General features: G+C 35.1%; 1 protein-coding gene across 1 annotated transcript; it reads left to right on the top strand.

Annotated features, from left to right (window-relative positions):
* The first annotated feature begins 17,496 nt into the window (after positions 1-17,496).
* On the top strand, positions 17,497-19,005 carry LOC141714163 (uncharacterized). Its single transcript, XM_074517697.1, has one exon. The coding sequence runs from the start codon at positions 17,497-17,499 to the stop codon at positions 19,003-19,005; it is 1,509 nt and encodes a 502-aa protein (XP_074373798.1).
* The last annotated feature ends 3,735 nt before the right edge of the window (positions 19,006-22,740 follow it).

Raw genomic sequence — 22,740 nt, 5'->3', positions numbered from 1 at the left:
AAAAATAATAGAATGACATGTGGTCGTAATTGTTGAGAAACTCACTAACAAGTATAGCAACATAGAGGCAAGTGTATAAAGAATTTAACAAGTTTAGGCCAAGACCACAGTTAACAAAACAAAACATGCAGGTAAACAAAATCAGTAACTGAAATAACGAAGAGAGAAAGAGAGATGTACCCGAAACCATAGCTTTCAACAGTGACTGAAATAAAGGTTTACAGATACAAAATGCCAAGAAAATAATCACAGCTGAGTCACCAGGCCTTGCTCGAAGTCCTGGCTGCTCTTGAAGAGATTATTGCCCCCTACCTGCTGCGTTTGGGATGTGCGCAATATCTCCACCAGGATAAAACAGCTCGGAGTTTATGTTAACAGCAGCAACAAAACCTCCACTTCGACCAGCACCTCAGTCACCGGAAAATATCAGCACTTCAGGACTTATGGGAGAGAAATGCAGAGAGGTTGAAGAGAAGAGATCAGAATGTAGTGTATATTGTATTCATTCAGTTTAGCCTCTATTTATAGGAGAGGAAAAATGAAACTGTCCACACACTTAATGTCTGAATTAAACTGCTCCATTAATGAAAAAATCAAAACTGATCAGATTTTGAATTCATAAATGAAAAAATCAAAACTGAACAGCTTTTGAATTTAAATTATTTGTAACAGCTTTTCACATTAACACCCACATTATTATCAGAACTTAAGTTAAATTCTGATTTGACTCATCAGTACTTAAGTTCTGATTCTGATATCAGAACTTATTAAGTTCTGATTCTGATATCAGAACTTATTAAGTTCTGATTTTATTCATCAGTTCTTAAGTTCTGATTCTTATATCAGAACTTGTTACAGATCAGATTATTTGCAGGTTCAATATATTTAGACTATTTAGCCTATTTCAGAACCCAGCCTAATAATCCAATCACCGATAAATAAATTCGAATTAAAATAATTCTCAAATAAATAAAATCCTCGCCCAGGTCGCCTCGCGTACGCGAGACGCCGAGACATTCGCCCAAATCGCCCTTCGACCCGACCCGACCCGGTCCGGTCCGGTCCGGTCCGGTCCGGTCCGGTCCGGTGCGTGGCGGGGCGGGGCGCGCGTGTGTGTGTGCGCGTGAAGCACACAACAACACAATGGACCATCACACACCTTAGTAGTTGTATACTACTCATGTGGGTAATACCATATAAAGCACACAACCCCCTTTATTTATTTCAATGTGGGACAAACATTCTCAAATTTTCCAAGCTTTTCCAAGCTACTTTCATCTCTCATTTCATATGGATTTCATTAAGAAAATTCTTAAAACCATACATGAAAATTTAAGTTCAAATATCATTGAACAATTTCCAATCATTAGATTTTAGGATTAACATCAAGAACATAATTAAATTAAGCTCTAAAATCCTAATTTTCTAACAATCCCCCACAAATCCATACAGAAATGTGATCAATTTCCCATCATGACTTGTTTTTCAGAGTCGGTACCCTTCCGGGTTTGAACCCTCCTAATTCCTCTACTTCAATGGCTAACGGACTCAGATGGAATGTTTCACCTTGAATCTTAATCCGTTTAGTATAACCATATTCCATAGACGACGACAAGTCAAAGGTTATGGTGCCAATCTACGGCTTTGAGACATTAATGGTCATGTCTCGATCCTGTTCGTCGAATGCTTCAAGGATTAACCCTATCCTCTAATTGCGACCACACAATTACATTCGCTTAGCTGGGCATCTCCAGAGATATACTGCCTCTATCTCGTCAAATGACTTGATCCCATTCAGAGTTTCAACACTCTTGCTTTTCTGGCAGTGTCAGTACCTTCTAGGTTTACAGGGGATAGACTCAGATACTATAGTATCATCTATGTAGCAAAGGTACTCCCAACTCATCCTTACAGCTTGTTATTACCCATTGAATACACTTCGAGGGATCTCCTCTCATGTGTATTGGGTTCCCACTGTTGATGAATTATGATGGGTTGACAATCCCATCCCCAACCTTGACTTAAGGACCACTGCAGGTTCCAGTCCTTTAGTAAGAGGATCAGCTATATTATTCTGAGTTCCTATGAACTCTATAGCTATGATCCTATCAGTCACTAAACCCCTTATAGACTTGAGTCTAACTTGGATGTGTCTCTTAGTTTTAGCATTATGCTTTTTACTGCTAATCTTGTCGATAGTTGTTCGACTATCACAGTGAATAGCAATAGCAGGAAGCGGTCTGCTTACTACAGGTATTGCAGACATAAGTCCATGTAACCATTCAGCCTCCGTCCCTGTGGCATCAAGTGCACACAACTCAGCCTCAAAAGTAGACCGAGTAACAATAGTCTGTCTACTTGACTTCCAGGATATTGCTCCACCAGCCAAGGTGAACACGTATCCAGTCACTCCATTGGAACCAGACTTCTTAGCTATCCAACTTGCATCACTGTACCCTTCAAGCACACCAGGAAATCTCCTGTAGTGTAAACTAAGGTACATTGTGCCTTTTAGATATCTAAGTACTCTATCAAGAGCATCCCAATGAGTTCTGTTTGGACAGCTTGTATATCTCGCCAATTTAGACACAGAATATGAAATATCTGGTCTAGTACAGTTAGCAAGATACTGCAAGCTCCCAATAATCTGAGAATACCTTAACTGAGACACAGGCACTCCTGAAGTATTCTTGACAAGGGCAACTTTCGAATCATAAGGTGTACTAGCGATTCTACACTGTGAATAACCATATTTCTCAAGTATAGATTTCTCTATATAATGAGATTGAGTCAAGGTTATTCCTTCAGTGGACTGAATCAATTTGATTCCAAGAATCACACTTGCCTCACCCATATCCTTCATTTCAAAATGCCTTTTCAAGAATTCTTTAGTCTCGTTAATAATCTCAATATTGGTTCCAAACAATAAAATATCATCCACATATAGGCACAAGATAACACACTCATTACCTTTAACTTTAGTGTAGACACACTTATCACTTTCATTAATCTTATAACTGAAAGGCAATATAGTTTCATCAAACTTTTTATGCCAATCTCTGGGAGCTTGTTTCAAGCCATAGATGGACTTGATCAACTTACATACTTTCCTTTCATTGCCTGATGCAACAAATCCATCAGGCTGATCCATATAAATCTCTTCCTCAAGTTCACCATGAAGAAAAGCTGTCTTTACATCCATCTGATGAATGATAAGACCATGGACTGAAGCCAATGCTATAAGCATTCGGATTGTTACCATTCTTGCAACCGGAGAGTATGTATCAAAATAATCAATTCCTTCCTTTTGCTTAAAACCCTTAGCTACCAGTCTAGCTTTGTACTTATCTATTGAGCCGTCAGGATTCAACTTCCTTTTAAAGACCCATTTGCACCCAATAGTAGAACACCCAGGAGGGAGATCAACCAACTCCCATGTTCCATTGGAAACAATAGAGTCAATTTCACTCTTGACAGCGCCCTTCCAGTGCCTTGACTCAGAAGAATCCATAGCTTGCCGGAAAGTTAAAGGTTCGTCCTCGATATTGTAAGTGATGAAATCACCTCCAAAATCCTTGACTATTTTTGCACGCTTACTTCTCCTTGGTTCCTCTAATTCCTTAGGAATAGAGCTACTACTAGGTTCCGCCCCCACATTTGTCATCTTTTCCACATGATCAGGAATAGAACTTGATGTGTGAGTAGGATCTTCCTCAGAAGTCGTTTCAGGTATTCCAGTCTTCATAGGGTAGACATCCTCAAAGAATGTCGCATCTCGAAATTCAACTATCGTGTTTGCCACTATACCATCTATGTCAGATTTTAACACTAAAAATCTCATAGCTGTAGTGGTTTCAAGATAGCCCAGAAAGATACAGTCAACAGTCTTTGGACCTAGTTTCTTTCTCTTGTGTTCAGGAACAAGCACCTTAGCAAGGCACCCCCACACACGAAGATACTTAAGACTAGTCATCCTGCCTTTCCATAACTCCAAGGGTGTTTTATCCATGTGTTTCAGAGGGACTCTATTCAAAATATGGCAAGCCGTATTTAGAGCCTCTCCCCACATGTATTTAGGCAACCCAGAGTTAATAAGCATACTATTAATCATATCTTTAAATGTTCTGTTCTTTCGCTCAGCAACCCCATTAGACTCAGGTGTGTATGGTGGAGTAACTTCATGAACTATACCATTGTTTGCACAAAATTCATTAAAAGCATTACTCGTATACTCACCACCTCTATCAGATCTCAATCTTTTTAGTAACTTACTAGTTTGTTTTTCTACTTCAGTTTTATATATAATGAATTTACTAAGTGCTTCATCCTTATGTCTAAGTAAATAAACATAACAATATCTACTACTATCATCTATAAAAGTAATGAAGTATCTAAACTGGTCCTTGGTCAACACACCACCAAATTCACAAATATCAGTGTGTACTAAATCTAACAAGTCTGAATCCCTAACAACGTTATGAAAAGGTTTCCTTATCTGTTTAGCAGACACACATACTTGACATTTAGAATTCTTTTCTATGGTATATTTTGGAATCAACTCTAAGTTCATCATGTTCTTAAGAGCACCAAAGTTTAAATGACCTAGTCTAGCATGCCATATATTTGAGGATTCAATACAATTAACAGTAGGAATAACATTATTATTCAAACTTCCCAAAACGGGATCCACATTAATAACAAATAAACCATTTGACAAGTAACCCTTGCCAAAGAATGTACCAGTGTGAATAAGAACTACTTTATTACACTTAAACGAAATTTCAAAACCACTAGAAACTAAACAGCTTCCACTTATTATATTTCTACGCATGTTGGGAACATGATGCACTCTCGTCAGAGATAGAATACGTCCTGAAGGGAACTTCAGATCCACGTTTCCAACTCCATGTACTTGAGCAACACTAGCATTCCCCATCTTCACAGTCAAGCTATGATTCTGTTGATAAGATACAAATAAACTAATATCAGCACAAATATGTACATTAGCTCCAGTATCTATCAACCATTCATTTGACAGATAGGTAGAAAATATCACAGGGTTGTAGGATACATACCGGTCAACGTTGGTTTCAGAAGCCGTAGCCTCACCAACAACCATGTTCACTACAGGCCCACTTGCGGTTCCAAGCACAACATTTGCTTGTGCTACCTCGGTTTTCTTCGCTTTCTTCGTAGGGCAGTCCTTACTCCAGTGCCCAACCTGCCCACAAGACCAGCATGGTTTGTTTGCCTTGGGTTTCTTGGCCTTGTCCTTGTCACTCTTAGGTTTATTACTATTAGCTTTCTTAGCAAAAGCCTTCCTCTTTTGTCCTACAGTTGCTATGTTTACCTTCGAGGTACCGTGTTCAGTTGGCATCACATGTCCCTGTTTGGACTTGTGTTGTTCTTGTACCGAGATGTCCAGCATAAGGTTGGTCCAGGTGATCTCTCCTTTCTGTCTTTTCAGGGAGAGAGAGAACTCTTCCCAAGACTTCGGGAGCTTTTCAATCACACTCATCACCTTGAACTTCTCCGGGAGATTCATTCCAGACTCCTTCAAAGCATGCACTATCATCTCGAACTCATGCACCTGCTCAGTCATGGACTTATTGTCCACCAGCTTGAACTCGAGGAACCTTGCCACAGAATACTTTTCTAGACCTTGTGAGTCAGTATTATGTGTCTGGTCCAGCTTCTCCCATAAGAGTTTTGCAGAGTAGGCATCAGAAGAATAGACATCAAACAAAGTGTTTGTTAGTGCCGCCAGAATGGCCGCCCTAGCCACTCCATCCTTCTCAGCCCACTTCGCAAAAGCCTTAACTGTGTCAGCCTTCTCTTGATCCACTACTGGTTTCTCATATTCCACAACCGGCCACAGACCCTTTATAGTCAACCACAACTTCATCCTTTTCTGCCAGCGAGAAAAGCCAATGCCACCGTTGAATTTCTCCGGTAAACCGGTTAGTTCAACAGCTTGTGGGAAACTATAGGTGGTCCAATCAATGGCCCCAGCAGTTACACCCGGACTGCTACCACCACCAACGATAACCTCACTTTCGTTAACCATTATGCTAAATTCTATATAACCAATAATCTCTTCAAGAATGTTGAGAAACTCACTAACAAGTATAGCAACATAGAGGCAAGTGTATAAAGAATTTAACAAGTTTAGGCCAAGACCACAGTTAACAAAACAAAACATGCAGGTAAACAAAATCAGTAACTGAAATAACGAAGAGAGAAAGAGAGATGTACCCGAAACCATAGCTTTCAACAGTGACTGAAATAAAGGTTTACAGATACAAAATGCCAAGAAAATAATCACAGCTGAGTCACCAGGCCTTGCTCGAAGTCCTGGCTGCTCTTGAAGAGATTATTGCCCCCTACCTGCTGCGTTTGGGATGTGCGCAATATCTCCACCAGGATAAAACAGCTCGGAGTTTATGTTAACAGCAGCAACAAAACCTCCACTTCGACCAGCACCTCAGTCACCGGAAAATATCAGCACTTCAGGACTTATGGGAGAGAAATGCAGAGAGGTTGAAGAGAAGAGATCAGAATGTAGTGTATATTGTATTCATTCAGTTTAGCCTCTATTTATAGGAGAGGAAAAATGAAACTGTCCACACACTTAATGTCTGAATTAAACTGCTCCATTAATGAAAAAATCAAAACTGATCAGATTTTGAATTCATAAATGAAAAAATCAAAACTGAACAGCTTTTGAATTTAAATTATTTGTAACAGCTTTTCACATTAACACCCACATTATTATCAGAACTTAAGTTAAATTCTGATTTGACTCATCAGTACTTAAGTTCTGATTCTGATATCAGAACTTATTAAGTTCTGATTCTGATATCAGAACTTATTAAGTTCTGATTTTATTCATCAGTTCTTAAGTTCTGATTCTTATATCAGAACTTGTTACAGATCAGATTATTTGCAGGTTCAATATATTTAGACTATTTAGCCTATTTCAGAACCCAGCCTAATAATCCAATCACCGATAAATAAATTCGAATTAAAATAATTCTCAAATAAATAAAATCCTCGCCCAGGTCGCCTCGCGTACGCGAGACGCCGAGACATTCGCCCAAATCGCCCTTCGACCCGACCCGGTCCGGTGCGGTGCGGGGCGCGCGTGTGTGTGTGCGCGCGTGAAGCACACAACAACACAATGGACCATCACACACCTTAGTAGTTGTATACTACTCATGTGGGTAATACCATATAAAGCACACAACCCCCTTTATTTATTTCAATGTGGGACAAACATTCTCAAATTTTCCAAGCTTTTCCAAGCTACTTTCATCTCTCATTTCATATGGATTTCATTAAGAAAATTCTTAAAACCATACATGAAAATTTAAGTTCAAATATCATTGAACAATTTCCAATCATTAGATTTTAGGATTAACATCAAGAACATAATTAAATTAAGCTCTAAAATCCTAATTTTCTAACAGTAATTTAATAGAATAAATAGATTATTTCTAGTAGTTTAACAATTTAGTAGTTTAGCGGATATGTAACATTATTATTTATATCTTTTAATAATAGGATAAGTTGTATTCGTAGTTTAGTAGGATAAGTATACTATATTTAGTAGTAGTTTAATAATTTAGTAGTTTATTAGATATATAACACTATTTATCTATTTTTGTAATAATCAAAATTAGGGAATTATCGTTGAACTAAACCGTTGAACCAAATTATCTCTATTCCGGCTATTATAATTTAGTATAGATGAGTAAAATAGATAATTTGTAAAATATTACGAAAGATAGAGGATTCGAAACTCATCAAGCACTTGTCTAAGACTAATTTACAATATTAATTATCTAATATACACAATTATATCTTACAAGTAATATGATTGAAAATATTAATAATTAAAATATATTTTCATGTACATAAAGTAGAATAGGTGTCATAAGTTATAATGGAGATAGTTTAAAGAAGAAAATTAATTTATAAAAAAATAAGGTATCCAAAGGAAAGGAATTTTTTTTAAGATATTGTAATTGGAGCATGTATTCAAATTTATGAAATAGAGAGTTTTGAATTATCTTTTAAAAAAATTCTAAATAGAATAGTTAACCTAATTATATCCTACATATAATACGAGTTAAAACGATAATTATAAAATATTATCAAAAGTCAAGTTTTGATACCCGATAACGACAAATTCATCAATTCTGAATACACTAAGTAACAAATAAAATAATATACTAAATTCAGTTCAAGGAGAGACTTGTGTGATACAATGACTTTTCCATAGACCCGAAATTTTTTCACACCTAGAATTTGTATTTGTATTTTGAGTACATGAAAAGTACACAAACATGAATTACACGACCGAGATTTACAGTGTCGGTTTGGTGTATACCCATTGGTTACGTGACATGAGACGAGATACACGAAATAAATATTTTTATAATTGAATATTAATATTTATTATAAATATATTATAAATAAGTAATTTATATTAAAATAATATGTATATATATTTATTGTAACAACATGTATTTTGGGACCGTTAACTAATAGCGGAAACTCAAAATGAGAAATAAATTATATTCAATCGAAACAGAAAATAGCTAAAAATTCTGATAAATCTAGATGTTTTGATACTAAAAAAATATTAAATATCTGAAAACAAAATTAATAAAGTCTCAAATTTATTTAAACCAACTACAAAGATTCCAGCTAAAACAGGTGACTCTCATCGCAATCCCGTTCACCCCAGATTACATGCGGAAGAAAAACAATACGAGTGAGTCAAATGCCCAGTACGAATATAATATAACATAATATTAAATTTTCAATTGACAAATCCTAGAAAATGAACTCAACAAAAACTGTACGAGTACCAGGCTGAATCACAAGTAAGGTGGATACAATAAGGGTCTCTTAAACAATCTGTATTCGCTAAGTCCGGATCACAAAGCAAACACAGTCCAGGCGTTTCTTCTCCAGTAATTCATAAAAAGAAATAAATGAAATGCACAAAGTATTTCTACATAACAGAAACGATCATGATCTAAACACAATCTCATACCCCAGAGATGCGCTCGTATACTTACAACACTGATACTGCCTAGTTCACCTTTACTCCAAACTCCATGTTAATATTGTCTATGATTTACCCACATAGATCGGTATAAGAGCCCAATGAATTGGTTACAAATATTGTCAACCTCATTTTACAGAGCAGGACAGAATAAAGCAATATCGCAATAAAGTCGTGAGACGAAATAAAGATAAATGAAGTGGCAATGTTAACTTTAAAACAGAAATAAGAAATGAATGTAGTTATGTGTACAAAAAGTACGCACAGAGTTTAAGGATCTCGATTATATAAAATCAACACGATAATATCAATAAATATAACAAGTAAATGACAAATTAAATAATAAGAAATGGAGCGGAAGATTCGTACAACGAGGCACACAGAGAGTGTCAAATAGTGGATAAATTGACTCAACAATAAATAAAATGAATATTTGTAATTTAAATGAGAAGCAAGAAGAATAAGTAACAAAGGGTGTAAAAACATAAAAGAGTCACAATTATAATTTCTTAATCAATAACAAGAATTAAAAGTAAATTGACAAATTTACTTGAAGAGAATAAGAATTCGTATCATAATATAGAGATAGAAAAAGAAAAAGAATTAAGAAATTCGTACCTTCTTTTTACGAGAATGAATAACAGAAAAATCAATAAATCTTGGTAAACACTACTGCGACAGTTTACTACTGGAATCTATAATCAAATGAACTATGAAAGTTTCTGGAAAAGAAAGAGACATAAATTAAGGTAGAATAGATATAGTTTATATTAATAATTATACATAAACAAGTAGCACAAGAGTTTAACATTCTTCTTGGCCTCGGTAAACAAATCCAAAAGAAACAAGACTGGTAATTCATGCAACAACTATCTACATGATACAACTTGAAACTAACTCAGCTAATTTACCAGAATGAAAGATATGATGCGATCTTACGAAGGAATAATGAGCAAAGCATTTGATACTTGAATTTTTAATTAACCACGCTAACTAAGAATTGGTTACTTTTAAGCTAATTAATGCTATTCACTTTCTACAAAATTAGATTGAGCAGGTAGTGTTAACAACAATATTAAATTATGCTATTAACCACGTCATACAATTTTTACTTGCATACCAGTATCATTTTATTTTTTTAAAAAACTCTAATATTAATAATTAAACACGTGTCAAAATTAATGACATGATAAGTAACTCATTTTGACACCATACGAGTATGCATTAAGTTAATAACTAAAAATTAGCTAACATTCATATCCATTTTTATGAACAACCATTACGAAGCTTTTAGTTATATTGCATTTAAACATACCAAATAATACTACCCTTAAATTGTCCTGCCTCATTATAAATTATAACAGAGAAAGCCAAATCAAAGATTACAAACAAACATAAATGCTACTAATTACTCATTTAATTAACATTGAATCACATACCTTAACCCATTTATCATGTAAAACACCATTATTTCTTTCTTTCTTTTGTTAATAGCTAAAACAATATTTAAATGATGCCCATAGAAAGCTTAAATGCTAACAAGCATGGACACTGCCGAGTCCCCGTGTCGGATTCTCGGACACACGTATCCCCGTATCGGACACACGGCTTCGATACTAATATGAAATTTTATCTTTAGAAATTGTAGTTAAAATCTATTTTAGCAAACTACATTTACAAAATTAAGTATCCATGTCTCTTAGTTACTGCATAAGTATTGATTATCGTATTCAGTTTTGCATAAACTGAAAGATTATACTTGTATTTTTGTGTTTTAGATTAATAAATGATGCATTTGATTCATTTTCAAGCAATTTCTGGTTTTGTTAGTAAGTTTTATTATGTTTAACATGAAATATATATGAATTTTTTATTTAATTCGCACTCTCGCACCCGTGTTCTTGCTTCCTAGCACTACAAGAAAACAGTCAATAGACATCACCCATTTAACATCGGTTGTATTGGCAACCGATGTTAAAGAGTTTTTGGACATCACTTTCTACATAACCGATGTTAAAGTGATATCTATATATCTTAATGATTACTCCCTAATTTACCAATGGATAAATAAATTTACCCATGACCCAAATCCTATATATTTTGCCATATCCATGGACTATCCAATTAGCTTCAATTGACCCATCTTAATTACTAATTACCTATTTTTGAATTTCAAAATCAGCCTATCTATGGAAAATAATTTCAAAAAAAAACAAATCATGCATGATTTGCTCATTCTGTTACATCACTCTTTCACTTTTCCTCCATACTCTCTCTCTCTCTCTCTCTCTCTCTCTCTCTCTCTCTCTCTCTCTCTCTCTCTCTCTCGCGAATTAGAAGGTACAATGGATGACCATTGGATCTGAAAACTGAATCTTGGCGCTGAAACGTTATCATAATCATGGAATTTCAAGGTATTGCTTATCACCAGTTTCTAATTTGCTGTTGGATTATTATCTGTTATTTTGTCATGTGATTCACAGGATTATACATTATGTACGTTAATCACTAATGGTAGGATCCAAACGTGATCGTGGTCGTAATACTAAAAATATTTTGAATGCATCGCACACCTCAGGTAATCAAGGTATGAAATTTGATGAACATGTCTCATTGCTACACTTTTTGTTTTGTTTTTGGTAATGATTTTTCAGTTTTTGTCCAATCAGAAAAAAAACGTCGCGCCCGTGGCCGGAATGTAGATTCCATTCTTACAGACATGACTAATTCTCAGAGTGCAGATAATTAACAGATGATTTCCTCCTGCAATGATTCATGTAAAGTTTCTTCATTTTACTGACGTAGTTTGAATCTAAAAGTTATTATGCAGACGTTAATAAGGCTATCTTTATTCTTTGCTTCAGTTAAACCCGGATCTGATCCAATAAATATGCGTGGAAATGCATTTTCGGATAGTAGCAAGGAGAATCAGAATCCACTAATTTTTTCAGGTTAAGCATCTCTCAGCCGATCAACTATTGAACATGGCCAAAGCCAGACATTCTAACAATTTTGATGTATAGTTAATGTTGTTTATTTGTGATTGTTACAGGTACCAAACCGCAGCCGTTCAATCAGTCTTTGAGGACTAATAATGCAGAATATTCTAGCCGTAATCCTCTAAAAACAATTAACGGTAACTTGAATTGCAGGACAGTTATGTATGTAGATAGGCCTGGTATTTTAAGTTAACTTTGTATTCCCCTTTCATGGATGCAGGTAATTCTGCAAAGCTGTATCCTTTGACTGAATTATCAAAGAATATCGAATTTAGTCAGAATTTACAGTCTACAGGTTCGGCCACTTTGAATGGTTTTTGTTTGCTTCTTAATGTAATACTAATGTTGTGTTTACACAATACCATGATCAACATTCAGTGGAAATGAAAATAATTTTTTCTCTATTCTTTGCTTTAGTTAAACCCTGTCCTTATCCAATAATTTTGATTGGACATGCATTGTCAGATAGTCGCAAGATTAATCAGAGTCCAATAATTCCGTCAAGTATATCATCTCTCAGTCGATCAAGTATTGAACATAGTCAAGGTCTGTCGTATACTGTGGTCCACTTTGACATGTTTTTTTTTGCTTCTTAATGTAATACTAATGTTGTGTTTATACAATACCATGTTCAGCATTCAGTGGAATTGAAAATAGGTATCTTAAACACACAGAGCTGCAAGATATTAACGTAGAACTATGTAAGCAACAAATCTCCGGAGATTTTCCATTGTGTTTGGAAGATTTAGGCAAACAGTTTCTGCGCACTCTTGACACGACAAAGGCTGGTAAATTCCCAAGTTTACATTTATAGCTACAATATTTTTAATTTTAATATATCTTTTGATTATGCAGTTTCAGTTGTCGGTAATTACCAATCCAGTGATAAGGATAGCTCTCCATGAAGTTCAGGTTGACATTAATTTCCAACCCAGTTTTGAGAAACTAGGTACTAACGGATATTGCCTCAATACTAAACTAAATGCAAAACCAAACCTGAAACAACTTGGTAAACAATAATAAGTGTGGTCAGTTTTTTTTTTTTACTAAATAATCCTGTTTGATAATATAAATGTCTTTACTGGAAATTGCAGGAAAAAAAACCAAATGAGGGTGCGTCAAAAGAACTGCAGTTTTAAGGAACACAAGATATTCCTGAGTACACTGACGGATGATCCAACTGTTAGCGAAAGCATTGTGCACAAGCCTGTGGGAACTGCGTCACCTTCACATGCTTCTCAAACATCAGGCACATTTTACTTCACTCATAGTTGGAAAAATTTGTGTTTAATTTTATATGATATTGGCTGAATTGGTTATGTTCTTCTCCAGGTAAAAGAAAAAATAGGCTATGCGAAAAGAGTCCGCGTGACAGAGAATTACTCGATAATTCTTCATACACCCGACCTGGAAACACTTCACGTTCATACTGTTCTCAAATATCAGGTCAAAACATAACCAACGTTATTTTTTATTACAATTGTCCATGGTTGTCTTATTGCTATATTGATAAAATACAATTTTCAAATTATTAAATTCATCACACAATTTGATAAATTTTGGGTCAACCATGTAGGTGCACAGATAAATGGAGAAACATGCGCAACTCCTGATACTCCATGCGTTCATAAATTACGACCCATGGGATTTGAAGGTGCGTTTCAAAATCAAAATTGTATATTAGAGATGCTTACTATTTATGCAAATAAAGATAGTAGTAGTTGATCTTATTAACAATGTTGTTGTTGTAGCAGGAGACCAACGAAATATTGCAGCTCCAAAAAATACTCAAAGTGCCAAGAGTACTGTCACTTTTGCACTGCCCGCATCCACTATATTTAAACGACCACAAGTAACTTTAGGTTCCAGCAGTGATATCGTTGTAAAACAACAATCCAAAAAAACCAGTGGTAAAATTAGTCCAGGTTCTTCAACATATGATACATCTTCCGTAAAAAGTTATTATGAGCGAGGAGAAAGTCCAGGTTCTAAGAACTTATTAGGAGAATTTAACAATGTTGAAGATTGTGACAGCAGCGATAGTGATTGTATATCTACCGGTATGAACTTAAATTCAGTTTCATTCTTAATTACTCTGATGTTCCACAGTCATAATATTTCAAATTTTGTAGGTGATTGTGACGATGTTGATGTACATGATTTTGACAATACTGTTACTAAGTGGAGTGAGTACCTCGATGTCGGTGATCCTGATAGAATTTGTTCAAAGTGTCAGGCCATCATATGGAATCATGAAAGAAATAATAAAAAAGCGACTAAAAAGCCTCCAACTTTCTCTCTTTGTTGTAAAAATGGTCAGATAATTCTTGAGAAAGAAAAGCAACCTCCCGAGCCTCTCGCTTCACTCCTTACTGGTGGATCCCGTTTTAGGCATTTCAAGGAAAATATTAGAATGTACAACTGTATGTTTGCCATGTCTTCCACCGGAGGTCAAATTGATCGTAGTATCAATCGTAGCGGTGCTCCTTACTGTTTCAAGGTAAAAGGTGTAAATTACCACAGTATGGGAAGCTTTGTACCACTTGATGGTGAGATCCCCAAATTCTGTCAACTCTACATATATGACAATGAAGATGAAGTACATAACAAAATAAATGCCGTTAAGGGAGGACGCGATACCGTGGATGAAGAAATCGTTGAGTCATTGTTAGAAATGTTGGATAAACATAATCGTTTGGTCAAAGGTTTTCGTATAGCACATGAAAGAATTAGTAAGAATCCAGTTGATGAATTTAAATTGGTTCTAATATCTTCGTCTTCCGCATCTGGTCGACCTAACCATATTAGTCCATCGAATGAAGTTGCCGGGTTGATTGTCACTGACAAGTATGTTAAAGGATGCAGGGATACAATAATCCATTCGAGAACCAATGGATTGGAGAGAATTTTTGAAACAGATCCACAGTTTATGCAGCTTCAGTATCCTATTCTTTTTCCTCATGGAGATATCGGATATTACCATCAAATCCCTTTAAACAGACCAAATGAAAAAAATCAGAAACAACGTCAGAATACCGAAGATGAAGATCCGGATGAAAAGGGGGAGAGCGTTCATCACGATGAAAGAATATTACAATTATAAACTCATGATACGGCCTTCAGAAGGTATGTTCAAAATCATGACCAAAATTTGAACACTTATATATGAATTAATTCTACCATTCTAATTTTCTCCGAAATTGTCTTATGTATATTCAGGTTTGACTCCACATCTGGGAGGACGTTTATGGCAGCAATATGTTGTTGACGCATTTACTGCGATTGAGCAATACAGACTTGACTGGATCAGAGGTCACCAGACCATAATTCGTTCTGATATGTACCACAACATATGAGATGCACTAAACAAGGGTGACAACAATCCTGAAAATGTCGGCAAGGCAACAATTTTACCAGCCTCCTTCACTGGTAGTAAAAGATATATGAACCAGTATTTCAAGGATGCAATGGAAATTTATCGAACACTTGGACACCCATCATTGTTCCTTACAATGACCACTAATACAAAATGGCCTGAAATTCAGAGGATATTAAAATTTCTACCTGGTGTTGATGTTGTTGACGCACCCGACGTCGTTGCAAGGGTATTTAAAATGAAAGTTGACCAACTTCTTGATCAAATAAAAAGTAAGAACTGCTTTGGACGTTGTATTGGAGGTATGCTATTTTCAGGATTTCTTCCTCTAACAAATTGCTTATGATTTAAATTTAATATGACATGTATGTAAGGCTTTATTTAACTATTTTCATCAATTTCATATTACAGTAATGCACGTCATAGAGTTTCAAAAGCGTGGATTTCCACATGCTAATATGGTTGCATCCAAACGATCGTCCCAAAACAACTGAACAAATAGATTTTATCCAGAAATTCCTGACCCAAGTATTGATCCAGTTGGTTACGAAGCTGTCAAGAATTACATGATCCACGAACCACGTGGCACTGACTGTGTCAATTCTTCGTGTATGGTTAAAGGCCGTTGTATTAAACATTTTCCTAAAAGGTAATTATGAGATCTTTTACATTAAATTAATTTTCCAAAGACTCCTGGAAGAATACAACATTTAATTTTTCACCTTTTAGTAAAACATTCCTTTTAGATTTATTTTAATTAAATTGAAACATCGTTCTTTCCTTTTTAACAGGTATCATTCTCACACATACTTTGATGACTGTGGCTTTCCCATCTATAAGAGGAGGAAAACTGGAATTACCGTAAAGAAAAAAGAAATTGACCTGGATAATCATTATGTTGTCCCCTACAATCGATATCTTCTAATAAGATTTCAATGTCACACAAATTTGGAGATTTGTAACAGCTCTAGATCATTGAAATATCTGTTCAAATATTGTTTAAAAGGACATGATACCGCCACCATGTGTCTGAGGAAAAAAACAAACAACAAAAAAGGGTGCACAACCACAATCACTCCTGAGAAACGGCTGCTTGATGAAGTCAAGCAATACTTGGATGGAAGATATGTTTGTGCATCTGAAGCATCATGGAGGATATTTGGTTTTGACATCCATTCCCGGTGGCCTTCCGTTGAACGATTGCCAGTACATCTACCGAATGATAAGCATGTGTCATTTAAAGGCTCAGAAAATCTAAAGGAAGTTTTCGACAATGCTGGAACAAAGAAAAGCAAATTAGAAGCATGGTTTGATGCAAATAAAACATATGCAGAGGCCCCAAATTTAACCTATTCATAATTTCCAAGCAAGTTTACATGGCATCCACAACCTGGTATCTGGAAATAGAGGAAAAGAGGTGATGTCATCGGTAGGCTTGCTGAAATACATTCATCTAGCGGTGAACTATTATATCTCCGCATGATCCTGCTCAGGATTAGAGGTGCTGTATGTTTTAATGATTTAAAGACAGTCAACAGTCATGTTTATAACTCCTTTCACGAAGCCTGTGCCGCGCTAGGTATCCTCCAGAACGACCAGCAATGACACGAAGCTATAGGTGAAAATGCGCATACATCCATGCCTCCACAATTACGTGCCATGTTTGTCAACATTTTAGTATACAGTCCAGTCTCTCATCCGCGTAGCCTTTGGGAAACTCATTGGGGATGCATGTCAGATGATATTCTTCTTGTGAGGCGACATCTCACTGGGAATCCAAACCTTTGTCTATCAGATATTGAGATCCAGAATTACGCTCTTGCAGGTATGAGCCACTAATAATGATTTGTACATATTACATGTTCCATGTTTGGATTAATGTTATCAAGTTTTATTAATTTTATTGCAGAGATAGAGAAATTGTTGAATGATATTGGTAAAAGCCTTAGAAACTTCCCAGATATGCCATATCCCGGAGATGCTTTTTTTTTTCCAACTCTAAGAATAGACTAATTCTTGAGGAAACATCCTATGATATAGAAGAAATGAAGAGAATCCACACAAGAAATCATAGTCTTCTCAATGATGAACAAAAGATAGTCTATGATTCCATTCTTGACAATATCAACCAGAAAAAAGGTGGTGTTTTCTTTGTTTACGGAACTGGAGGATGTGGAAAGACTTTCTTATGGCAGACACTGTGTTATCGATTACGATCAGAGCATAAGATTGTGCTTCCTGTTGCCTCATGTGGTATAGCTGCTGTGTTGCTTCCTGGTGGAAGAACCGCACACTCCCGCTTTCACATTCCACTCAAGCTTGATGAAAATTATTCTGTCGGTTTAAGACACGGGACTGATATTTCTGAGCTACTTCAGCGAACTGATTTAATAATTTGGGACGAGGCTCCTATGCAACATCGTCATACTTTTGAATGCGTTGATCGATCCTTGAGAGATATTATGTCTGCTATTGATAAAAGCAGAGCTAAAAAACCATTTGGTGGTATAACCATTATTTTTGGTGGAGATTTTAGGCAGATACTTCCTGTCATTCCAGAAGCGTCAAGGGCTGAAGTTGTCTGCTCTACCTTCAATAAATCCAAGCTTTGGGAATCCTGTGAAGTATTTTTATTGAAGCAAAACATGTGGCTTAATGCAGGAAATAATGATTTGGAGAACAAAACCATTGCGGACTTTAGCAAGTGGCAGCTTGCTGTCGGTGATGGCAAAGAAACCAATATTTCTCCAAGTCCAGACACTGGTGAAATGTTAATAAAGATTCCTGATCAATATATCATTCATACGTCCGGAGATCCAATCCAGAAGCTTTTTGAAGTGACATACCCAGATTTTATACAAAATATCTCTTCACATGAATACCTCAGATCAAGGGCCATACTTACACCTACCAATATCGTGGTGGATGAGATTAATACAACGATACTTGAAAAAATTCTTGGCATGGTTTACACTTATCTGAGTCAGGATTCAATTGATGATGCAGGTGATGATGATAATGATTTCAGATCCGCTTTTCCAGTTGAGTATCTAAACTCTATCAATATGCCTTGCATTCCTAAGCATGAGTTAAAATTGAAGGTAGGAGTTGTCGTCATGCTTATGAGAAACTTAAACCAGATCATGGGATTATACAATGGTACAAGAATGATTGTGAAATCCTGTAGGAAGAATAGTATTGAATGTGAGATTTTGTGTGGCTCTCATGTTGGAACGAAACATCTAATACCTAGAATTGAGATGATTCCAAGTGACACGAACTGGCCGTTTGAATTTAAACGCGTTCAGTTTCCGATTCAAATATGTTATGCCATGACGATTAACAAAAGTCAGGGACAATCACTTGATACGGTTGGGCTTTACCTTCCTAAAGCAGCTTTCTCAAACGGACACATTTATGTTGCTATATCCAGAGTGACACGACCTGAAGGCCTCCATATTCTCATAGATAGTTGTGATGGTATTAGCACAAATATCACAAATAATGTAGTTTTTGAGGAAGTGTTTTACAATCTTCCAAGTGTAGACAATTGACATGACATATTAAGAACTTCCTGTAACATTTTTCTATATTTCCTTCTTAACTCTGGATTTATTGTGTTTGATATATCAATGGTGTGAGTTCAACATCCAAAATGTTACACTTTTTTTTACTGCATCCGTCTATGAACATAATATAAACAATAAATCTCCAATTATTTTGTCTATTACAAATATGTATAATCTGTTTGATTAGGAAGATTTTCTTAATTGTTTATATATTGTACATATTTTATTAGGAATTGGATTTCAGTTTTACCTTTTTCTGTTGGCAAAAACCCAAATGATAAGGTTGGTTAGTTGTCATAATCACATCAAACATTTACCTTAAGAATTATCAGTAAATTAAACCGAGATATTACTCTAATTCTCAATTAAAGGAATAGATTTGCACTATCAATTTCGAGCTAAATTGTTGGCATCTCCCTAATGCCTTGCTGGTTAAATATATTTTCAACATTTTTACAGGAGTTTTATCTTTTGCTAATCATCATCCTTTTTTTCTCTCAATGGTTAAACCATTTTGTAAGATCTTCAATTCTTTAAGCGATTTATATAGTTCTTAAAATATTGAATGTATAAATATCTTACCTGCTGAGTTGTTATTAAATTTTTGAATGAACTTTTTTCTTGCTCTTCTTATAGTGATCTTTTTCAATGAAATCATTTGATCGTCTATCCAATCTCGACAAGGCAAGCACTAACTGGAAAATTAAGGTCAGGGTTACCAGGATGTGGGCTAACATGACTTTAGAGACGAACTCATTGAAAGGCTACAATCTTATTCTCCTTGACGATGATGTATGTTTTAAATTTATTCATCTTTGCGTTATTTGCTGTCAATCCTTTTTTCCAGTATTATATATTTATGTCATTTAAATTATCTAAATGTAGGATAACCATGTTCATGCCTTTGCCTATCATAACATTTGGAATGGATTCAACACGAAAATTGTGGAAGGTGGTGTCTATGTTTTTGACCAGTTTGCAGTTAAAGATCCTGTTGGAAACTTGAAGCCTGTGCAGTCAACCCTCTGCATGAGATTTACAGGCTCCACTACTGTGAGGACTGCTGATGATGATGGCATGATCCCTTCAAAAGTTTGAGTTTTTAGACCTGGGAGATTTGTTTGCAGAAGCAAATAAATGTCTTCCTCAATAGCAGCCTGAATTTGCAATAGGTCTGGTAACGCACTCTTTTAACTCGATATTATCGTAATTAACTCATATGGAACAATTCTCCTACAATTATAAGACAGCCTACTTTAATATTGTGTAAATAAATTTTGTGTTAAACATATATTATTGGAGTTGTGGAGGAGTATGAAGGTTTGAACAAGCTTCATACTCGATACAGAGATAAGGACATTGTGAAGTTTAGAATATGCGATTCAAAGTAATGTGCATATATATATTTGATCAGTAGTGTAATTACACATATACACCGTATATTGCTAATAGATTATTAACATATATGATATCTAAACCTTTTTTATAGTAATTCCCACAAAGTTACTGTTTGGGGTGATCTTGCTGTGTCTTTCAACAACGAGATGGCTGGAAATCCCAAAAAACCGATCATTACTATTATAACAAGTACAAAAGTGACTACATTTATGAGTAAGTACTTATGCAATCAAATCTATTACACAGTTATATTCTTGCTGATTAAATAATTAACTTTATTCCCATATACAGGTTCTGTTCAGATTGGTACATTACCATCTACTCATCTATATATAAATCTAGATGATGAATCTGTGAATGATATGAGGCAGAGGTAACAAGTAAATATAGAGTTAAAATTAACTTATCGACGTTTTGCTCTATTTATTAATTTCTTCAATATGTTTAGGTTGCTTCAGGAAGGATATATAATGAAAAGGGACAAATTTTTCCAAGCTAAACAAATTGAACTGGTTCCCACATTATTTGAAAAATTGTCACTCAAAGACCTTAATGAGAATCTGACATACGATCACCTCAAGGTATTGCATTTATATAATATTCAGAAATGGTATTTTTTATATGGTTGCTTTTGTTGTTAAATATTACATTTTCATCGTACCCCAGAAAAGAATTTGCTACACCTTTAAGATCATTAAGGTCGATGAGGAAACAAATTGGTGGTTTTATAGCTGTAACAAATGTCTCCACGAGGTTGAGTGCATTGGAACAGTATTCAAATGTACCCAATGTCCTCGAAACATTCCCGTGTCTCCGAAGAGGTAACCTAACTATTTCAATTTATTGGAAATATTTGTAGGCTTGATATTGTTAATTAAAGCCTTTAAAAAATAGCTAACTATTTTCTCAAGGTTCTGTATCATGGTCCTTGCCGAGGATGAGACATTTTCCTGTAATATTGTTTTGAATGATCGAGTTTCTAGAAGAGTTCTTGGAACAAGTGCTGCAAAGGTGGTTTCTGATTACGATAAGGTAAATAACTGTTAAAATAAAACAGTTCCAACGTCACCATGTTATACCACATATGCATTCTTATTTTCTACAACTGTGTTCAGGATTCCTCCAAAGCCTTTCCAGAAGTGATTAAATCATTTTTCGGAAGACTAATTTCAGTTGAGCTCGGTCTAACAAAATCAAACGTTATTGATGATAACAACATCTTTTATGCTGATGGTTTATATGAACCAACGATGAACACTCCAACTCCTTCTGAATCTCCAATTCTATCCGAAGATATTTTTCATCAACATGGTTTTGAAGTGAGATTATAATGCGGTTATGTTACATTTGAGTTCTTTTTAGTATTCCATGCTGAATACTAATATTTGTAGACTTTCTTATTAAAACGTCTTTGCATGTATAGTACTCTGAAGGTGATGACGGTAATGGTACTCCAGGCTCTGCTAAATCTGTTACCAAAAAAATTAAGAAGGTACTGATAATAACTACCATCCTATGTTAGACATCCTATTTACTTATATACCAAAGTGCTTTTCGCTGACTAGGAATTGTCCTTATTCATCACCCTAAAACTATGTCCACCTAATTTAATTAATGAATATGTCACTTTTGCTTGCAAGAAGGTTGATAGAATGCTTCAACTTTGAGTATTTTCCAGAGCTTTCATCTTGCTTATGGCTGATTAATTTTTCACAGTTATTGTCCACGTGACATTATTTGCAATTTCGATTGCTTAACAATGTTTTTACCCTGTTTTCAACATTTGTTATCTATGTATTTGATTTTTAATCCTTCATAACTGTGATCAGCGTCATCACACATAAATAAAAGTTTGGTTTACAATATTTAAATATTACCTTGATCATCTACGTTTAATGAAGCATGGTTGAAGCACTACTTTTATTAAAAAGTAGTGTTTATTTATCAAGGACCCTGTCGTGCACCATTTAATTTGACAATCAATGTCCTTTATGGACATAAGATTTTATAATGGAAAGAAATGTTTAATTTCAAATTGTATAGCGAAAAGATCATTTTTTCAAGAGAAGACAAGTTCTTAAATTTGACTCGAAACATTCATGATGAGCAGCCTTAAATTCAAAATAAAGTGTCAGACTATATGTTTTAAATTCCCCGCATTACTCAATATTCAAATTTATCAAATATAACTACTTTCCATCTCATTATACAAGTTTCCACGATATTTCCCGTGAATAACATCAAAATATGCTCCTTAATTTTGACATAAATCAATACCTTAATTATGGCAATCCTGATTCACACATTGCTTTGTTTAGGATT

This window comes from Apium graveolens, chromosome 3, assembly GCF_009905375.1.
Source record: "Apium graveolens cultivar Ventura chromosome 3, ASM990537v1, whole genome shotgun sequence".
Taxonomy (NCBI): Eukaryota; Viridiplantae; Streptophyta; class Magnoliopsida; order Apiales; family Apiaceae; genus Apium; species Apium graveolens.
This window is presented reverse-complemented; position numbering and strand designations above follow the sequence as displayed.

Bases quoted from the DNA above. Each gene is read 5' to 3' on its own strand.
- LOC141714163 (XM_074517697.1), top strand. From the start codon at position 17,497: ATGAAGAGAATCCACACAAGAAATCATAGTCTTCTCAATGATGAACAA.